We start from the raw sequence: 7,881 nt of genomic DNA on the forward strand, positions 1-7,881 counted from the left end.
AAGGTGAGGAACAAAAGACAACAGCATTTTTTTCTGAAGGGCCATCTCTGACAAAAGGGCCTCTAAGTATGACAGGCGCTGCTGATAGACAGCTTTTCCGGTTTCGAGATTTGAGCTTCGCCATGCCGTTGGGCGGGACTGATCCTTGAGTCTGTCGGATAAGGGGCCAACCCCGCCAGCAACAACCAAAGTGGTCGATGATGGATTCAGGGTTGCAGTGCATTCATAGAAGTTTACTCTATGGATGGGATTTTTACCAAGCTCGATCCCGTCTGGGAGCTGTTCGCTTTTTTTTTTTTTTTTTTTTTTTTTTTTTTTTTTTTTTCTAGAACAAACAAACAAGAGGCGGGATTGGCATTTGCTTTTGTGTTGTCAACCACGAAGCTGACTTTCGAGCCGCAACAGAAAAGCAAATCCTTTGCAGGGTGGCTGACCTCACTGTCCGCCCGAGGTTGGGGGCGGTCACCAAGAACAAATGCATGGAGCTGGAACCCAAGACTTGCACCATGCTCCCAGCGGGAAACAACAGGCTCCTCAGGCGGCCCACTTTCTGCAGGAAGATGGTATTTGATTTAGAAATAATAAAAAAAAATGACGAAACTTTGGTTGCGCCAACTTGGCGTTCCTGGTCACCGTAACGTTAACCGTGGTATTGAAGAGCCCGGTTGCATGCACTCCCTTTCTGGTTGATCACAGGGCCTTGCTGTTATAGGACATGTGGGCTAGGTTCGCGTTATATATGACACCAGACACCAAACACAGACACCAGACACCAGTATATCCACCACAGCATCCCGCTCCCGACACTGACAGTGGTTTCCGCTGTCGTCCAAGCAGCCAAAATGAAGTCCTCATTTCTTGGAAACCTCCTCGTCGCTCTCCTAGCAACAACAGCAACGCAGTCTCTAGCACTGCCGATAGACGATGGCCAAGCAGCAAACGCCACCTCTGCGGCGGCGGACCTGCTCGGCGTCTCACCGCTGCCCCGGCTGGCCATCTACTTCCAGACGACGCACTCGTCGGCGACGGGGCGGCCCATCTCGATGCTGCCGCTGGTGACGGAAAAGGGCATCGCGCTGACGCACCTGTACGTGTGCACGCTGCACGTCAACTACGACGGCGAGATCCACCTCAACGACTTCCCGCCGGGGCACGCGCGCTTCGCGACGCTCTGGCGCGAGGCCGCGGTGCTGCGGGGCTCGGGCGTGCGCGTCATGGCCATGGTGGGCGGCGCGGCCGAGGGCTCCTTTTCGCGGCGCACGCTGGACGCGCCCGACGGCGACCCCGATTTCGAAAAGTACTACGGCCAGCTGCGCGACGTGCTGCGCGACTTTGGCCTGCAGGGGCTCGACGTCGACGTCGAGCAGCCCATGTCGCTGCGCGGCGCCGTGCGGCTCGTCCGCCGCCTGCGCGAGGACTTTGGGCCCGACTTTGTCCTCACGCAGGCCCCCGTCGGCACGGCGCTGAGCCGCGGCGGCGCGCCGAACCTCTCGGGCTTCTCGTACCGGGACCTGGACCAGGCGGTGGGCGGGAGCATCGAGTTCTACAATGCGCAGTTCTACAACGGGTTCGGGGACATGTCGACGACGGCGGCGTACGACTCGGTGGTGGCGGCCGGGTGGGATCCGCGGCGGATCGTGGCGGGGCAGATCACGACGCCCGACAACGGGCAGCAGTTTGTGCCGTTCGACCAGCTCAGGCGCACCATGGACGAGCTGCGGGCCAGGTACGGCGAGATCGGCGGCATCATGGGCTGGGAGTACTTCAACGGCAAGCCCGGCGGCGAGTCGGAGCCCTGGGAGTGGGCGCAGGAGATCACCGCCATACTCAGGCCCGACGTGCCCACCGTGCTGACGGTCAGCCAGGCGGACGCCGACGAGCTGGACGAGGCGTGGGCGGTCAGCGTGGCGGCCCAGCCCGTCATGGCGCTGGGGACCGCGGGTGTCGATCCCGAGACGCCGGATGTGGACTATCAGGCCATGGTTAATGCGTGATGATTTGTTGAGTTTATGATGACCTGTATGTGGGAGTTTTGTTTTTATTGCCTTTTGGATGCATCTAGGGTCAATCCTTTTGGTTATTAGAACTAGTTCTAGACCTAGTTGAAATGTTATGTATATAGTTTGTCCAGTCTAGGTGACGCGGAATTACACCCTTGCATGTTGACCGCTCTCCAAAGCAACTGTTTCTATTCCCAGCAAGGGAGCACAGTAGCTCATTTACCTGCTACTATAGACGCTACACCTTATTTGAGGCGCAGCTGATGTCCACGACAACTCACTGGAAACCATGATGGGCGGCAAGATTCAGGCCCATTTCCCATGGCAGGTCACTCAAAATTGACTCCAATTCCCAAGGATGTCCACGCCAAGACTATACGGGCTTGGCAAGGTAGTTATAACGCCGAGGACTGTCACACTGAACAAGTCCCGATGAGGGGAACCGGGTCTTGGCGGGGCAGGTGTTGTTTTTCGGTGAATTATTCGGCAAGAAATGCGAGGCTTGAAGGAGACTAGACTAGGTTCTAGTGAATGGCAGCGTCCATGGTAGCTTGTTATCCCCGTTCCAGTTCACCACATGTACAGAGTATGAACCGCAACACCATGCCCCATGTATAAATGGAAGCTACATAGACAAAAACCCCCACACTAGTAAGCGTAAAACATGACGGCCTCATCGTCCGACGCCCTGATCTTCTTGTTCATGGCGCGCAGCCACCACCTCATGGCCCAGGCGCAGAGGATGGTGGCGACGCTGAGGGCGGCGCTGGACGACATGGCGATGACGTAGCGCGGCTCGTCCCAGTCGGGCCACAGGTACGGGGTCCAGATGAAGGACATGGCGGCGGCCATGTTGGCGATGGCCAGCGACGAGGCCTTCTTCTCCTTGGTCTGCGAGCAGGTGCTGGCCACCCAGCCCAGGATGATGCTGTTGGCCGAGTAGGTGCCGACGGTGAAGACGATCATGGCAAAGTAGCGCGCGCCCGTGTTGAGCGTCGCGCAGCCCAGCACGAAGCCCGCCACGGCCAGCGACTTGCCCACGGTCAGGTGCCAGGTGCGCTCGTTGCGCCGCCCCGACGACCACGACCAGCAGATGGCGGTGACGCCGGCGATCAGGTACGGCGGGCAGGTCAGCGCCAGCGTCACGGTCTGGCCGAAGCCCAGCGTCTTGACCGCCGTGGGAAAAAAGTTCTTGAAGCCGTTGGCGCCGAGGTGCAGGTGCTGCATGAGGGCAAACAGCCACACGCGCCCGTCCCTGGCCGCCTCGAGCATGCCCCTGAAGGTGGTGGTCACGCCCTTTTCGCCGACCGTGTCGCGCACGATGCGCGCGTGCGCCAGCTGCCGCTCGTCGTCGGTCAGCCAGCGCGTCTGCAGCGGCTCGTCGGGCAGCAACCAAAAACTGGCGACGGCGACCACGAGCGTCGCGAGGCCCTGGATGATGAAGAGCCACCGCCACCCCGACAGGCCCGCCACGCCGTCCATCTCAAAGATGCCGATGGCGATGAGGCCGGCAAAGGCGGTGGCCAGGATGTTGCCCGTGTACAGGACGGCGATGCGGGTGGCGATCTCCTTGCGCGTGTAGAACTGGGCCAGCATGTACAGGGCGCCCGGGTAGTAGGGGGCCTCGGTCACGCCCAGGAAGAAGCGCGTCAGCAGCAGGCCCGTGTAGTTCTTGGCCACGGCGGTCAGCGTGCTGACCACGGCCCAGAGCACCATCCACGACGACATCCACACGCTCGGCCGCACCCGCGTGAGCATCATGTTGGACGGCAGCTGCATGATGATGTAGCCGACGAAGAGGATCGAGATGCACGTTTGGTACTCGCCCGGCTGGAGGTTGAGGTCTTTTTCCAGGTTGTTGAGGCGCGCGAGCGTGATGGCGTTGCGGTCCTGTCGAGCGAGAATTAGCGACAATTTGGTTTAATTTCTTGTCTGTCTTGTCGTCACAAACCAGATAGTTGAGCCAGTACATCAGCCACAGAATCGGCATCATCCATCTGTCCAGCTTCTTGACCAGCGCAATCTCGCGAGGGTCCACCTTTTCGTGCGCTCCAGAATAGTCGAGCCCTCCCTTGAGATCCTGCTCGTTTTCGGCCTCTACACGTAGTGGCTCCTGCTTCTCGACCGGAGACCGAAGCTGCCCTTGAGGGTCCGTTGCCCCCGAGGGTGAAATCGCGTCCTTTGACATGCTGTTTTCAAAAGCAGACCTTTTTGATGGACAACCAAGACTAGCAGACGGCAAAGGAAGGAAAATGTAAAAAGTCCTCGACTTTATACGTGTTTCGCCTCCTGGCTGGTCCAGCATGGCCACCCACCCATTTCGGTCCACAAATATCTCGAGGGCCAATGCACCACACACACTTGTTCACCCTCCGAGTTCCTTGCACTCCCCTTTCCCCGAGGTTGGCCCTGCTCCGAGTGCATGTCCCAACAAGTACAGCAATACAACGTGCCCCGGATTGTGGAGCACTGCAGAGAAGCAGAATACCACCAAGTTCTGAATGCTTCAAGATTGATGGACACACTTGGGCACCAATCAGCAAAACGTTCCCAATCCCATCCATGATTTTGACACCGGGTCATGTCTCCCTATCAACCCTGTCGTAACAAATTAACAATATAGAGTTATCACCAAAGAACATCCCCACGATGCCCAGCCTTTAAGCTCCGAGTTCCCGAGGCTTGAGCGCTGAAGCTTTTGTCCACTCCATCCACGCACTTGGCAAAACATTACCGACTTTGTTTTTTCACCATGCACAAGGAGCACTCACCCTCCCCCTCAGTCCCGCAGACGTGGATTTGTGTACATAGTAATGCGGGGAAAGAAGATGCAATGCATTGCACTGCGGGGAGAGCATCTTGGCACATGTCAACGTCTCATTGCCAAGCGTCCTTCCTCTCCGCATCCGGCAAAACATCGGGAGACTATGGGTTAGGCCCGATGCGCTTGACGGGGCTCTTTTTTCTTTTTTTTTTTTTTGCTCCGATTGGTGGTATGGTGTTTTGGTCTCTCAGGCTGGCGGCAAAGGTCAGTCGTTTACATGCCGATATCCGTGCGTTACACAGCAAGAGGAGGAAAAACAAAACTACCCGCCATTCCATTTTCGCTTTGTGCTCCTACCCCGCCGAGAGGTGCGGACGGCATGATGTCCAGTGGTGCTCGAGAGTCTTGACTGGGGGGAGCCTTTGAAAACGTGTAGTGCCCGTCTTGGAACACGTTCTCCCAGCGACAAATGGTAGCTGCAAGAGTGGATGAAAGTTGTCTGGCTGGGCCATCACTAAGCTACTGGGGCGACTGGTGGATATGCCATCGATACTAGGATGGCAACTCTATAAAGTCTCTTGCTTGTGGAAAGCTGCACCTGTGCTTCGGTTCTTGAACAGTATACTACCATATAAGCCAGAATTGCTTTCTTTTTAAGTTGTAACTAGACACAGCACGGCCTCATGGCTGTCATATCAACACTTGGTGTCTGTCAGTTCTGTTTCGATGCAGCTGTAGTCCATGGGCAAGAAGACTGGGGTGCAAGATTCAGGGGTGTTGAATTGACAAATCACAGCCTAACTGAAATTATACTCTTGCATTGGCCCAGGTTCGATAGATGAGTATTACCCGGACTTACTACTAGGTCGGTTATATTATTTAGCAATCGCACAGACACGGCGTCTTTTGCAACAATACAGCTCAAAGCCCAATGAAAGCTTTTCTTTTTCAATTTTAGTATAGTTGTCACAAAAGAGTCGGTCAACAGATGGAATGGTATTGCTTTTCTCCCTTTTATAAAGTCATGCAGTCTTCCAAGTATAATCTCTGTTCTAACGTTGGGCTCCACATCTCCGACCCCCCTAAAGTCCGGCCCCCTTGAAAAATGTAACGACGAAATACCCCTTTTATAAACCGATTTAAATGTAAACCTATCAACGCACAATAATACAATCATTGTCAGGCTCTCCCGGTTCGCTAACCTCTTCTCCATCGTTCAAAGCTTCTAAACAGTCCCTATTATTTTCCTGTGCTTCATAAACGTTTTTTTTGCTGACCAAAAGCTCGTTGGGATCCGGAATCACCCTTTTCCTTTTGACCGGCCGTACCGCCTCCAATTTTGCTTTTAACAAACTGATTTTTTGCTGAGCTTCAGCCAATAAGATATCCTTGGTTTCGAAGCTTTTTTGGACTTTTGCAAACAAAAGCCGTGAAGTGGCGTTACTTTTTTCGGACCGGGAAATTTCCTGTAGTTGAAGTCGAATATCTCGGGTCGTTTTAGGGGTTTTCCAAATAAGTAAAGACTGGTCGTTAATTTTTTGGGTTGGATTTTCCGGTGTTTTATCCCTTTGGAAGCCGTTATTTTTACCTTTTTCGACGTTGGCGTTGCTATTTTCTAATAAAAAAGGGTTTAAAAGTGGTTTTGCCAAGTTCACCGGCCATAACCCCGTCGTACGCCAACCAGATTGAATGGTTTTTGCTATAAATGCTTTTGATCTGGCTTTTCGATAGCAAAGTAGAAAGTTTCGTTTCCCAACAACCGTTGAACAGCAAAACTGGTTTACAAATCCCAGGTGACGTCGATAAGCTTCCTTTAACGGCCCAAAAACCGATAAATCCAACGGTTGAAGAACGTGTGACGAATGAGGGGGTAAATATAGGAGTTGAATATTGTTTTGCAAGCAAAGAAGCATAAATTCGTCCGTTATATGTGATCCATGGCCATCCAGAACTAATAACCGCTTTTCAGGGGTTAAAGGTTGGGTATACGGAATAAACACCTTTTTTAACCATTCGATACCTGTTTCATTATTTGTCCACCCGTTTTCGGTTGCATGAAATTGCCAGGTATCGAAAGGACTTAAATCAGCTGGAAACCATTGTTGCTGTACGTTTTTCCCCTTAAATATAACGAGGGGAGGTATAACAGCCCCCGTAGCTGATACACATTCGATTATGCTCGTCCAACCCCGCGTTCCAGGCTCTTTTCGCTGTAATGGCCGGATTTTATTACGCCCTAACACCAGGCCATTAGATCCTTTGCCTTCCATTATACCTGTTTCGTCCATATTCCAACGGTTGGCCGGTTTTATAGTATCGACAACGGGATTTTTCAAATAGGACCACCAAGATTTAATTACCTCGGTTGTAGCCCCATTAACCCGGGCATTTTCTATTCGCCGGGGTCTTTGGGTTTTCAAAATTGGATATCGGGCTATAAAACGGCTAACCCAATGTTTCCCAAGGCTTTTTCTTTCTCCGGCGGCCTGAAGAATTCGTTCCGCAAAATAGCGTAGTTCTTGATGCGTTGGCGGAAGGCCTAACGCGGCCTGCGCAAGTACCCAATCTGCCAAATAGGTTTCCTGCTCCTGTGAAAGCCTTTGACAAAATCTTTTCGCTTGTTGAATTGACTGGGCCCCCTTTAAACGATCGTGAAGGGTACTCCGAGGAATACCCCATTTTTGCGAGGTTTTGTGAACTGATTTGCCATTTCTTATGTCAGAAATGGCAGCAAGAAGCTGATTTTCAGTGTACTGTTTCATTGGAAGGTTTGGAGCAAGAATCTTCAAAAATCAAGTTCTAAAGTGAAAAATTCGTCTAGATATTTATAAAATAAAACAAAGGGTTGACGTGGCTGAGTAGATATTTTTAGGGGCCGGACTTTAGGGGGGTCGGAGATGTGGAGCTCAACGTTATTCAATTTAAGATTTGTAATCACAATAGCTTCTTTCAGCCTCGCCGGAGAATGCAATGTCTACCTGTTCAAACGCCAATTGCTACGTATGAAAAACAGTACTGCCCAAGACCAGAAAATAAAATACCCTGGGCAGGGGAGCAGAAGCGCACAGCCAACACAGGTCGGGTGCGATATTCAAGGAGGATGTGATGCAAGATTGT

General features: G+C 52.8%; 2 protein-coding genes across 2 annotated transcripts; one reads left to right on the forward strand and one right to left on the reverse strand.

The window, feature by feature from the left end:
• Nucleotides 1–842: 842 nt before the first annotated feature.
• Nucleotides 843–1,994, forward strand: MGG_01876 (chitinase 3; the record flags this gene model as incomplete). The annotated part of the gene is made up of 1 exon (XM_003714849.1): nucleotides 843–1,994. The coding sequence occupies one exon, from the start codon at nucleotides 843–845 to the stop codon at nucleotides 1,992–1,994; it is 1,152 nt and encodes a 383-aa protein (XP_003714897.1).
• A 654-nt stretch (nucleotides 1,995–2,648) lies between these two features.
• Nucleotides 2,649–4,188, reverse strand: MGG_01877 (MFS transporter; the record flags this gene model as incomplete). The annotated part of the gene is made up of 2 exons (XM_003714850.1): nucleotides 2,649–3,890; nucleotides 3,952–4,188. 2 exons carry the CDS (start codon nucleotides 4,186–4,188, stop codon nucleotides 2,649–2,651), a joined length of 1,479 nt encoding a protein of 492 aa, XP_003714898.1.
• Between the last annotated feature and the right edge of the window lie 3,693 nt (nucleotides 4,189–7,881).

This window comes from Pyricularia oryzae, chromosome 2 (assembly GCF_000002495.2).
Source record: "Pyricularia oryzae 70-15 chromosome 2, whole genome shotgun sequence".
Lineage (NCBI taxonomy): Eukaryota > Fungi > Ascomycota > Sordariomycetes > Magnaporthales > Pyriculariaceae > Pyricularia > Pyricularia oryzae.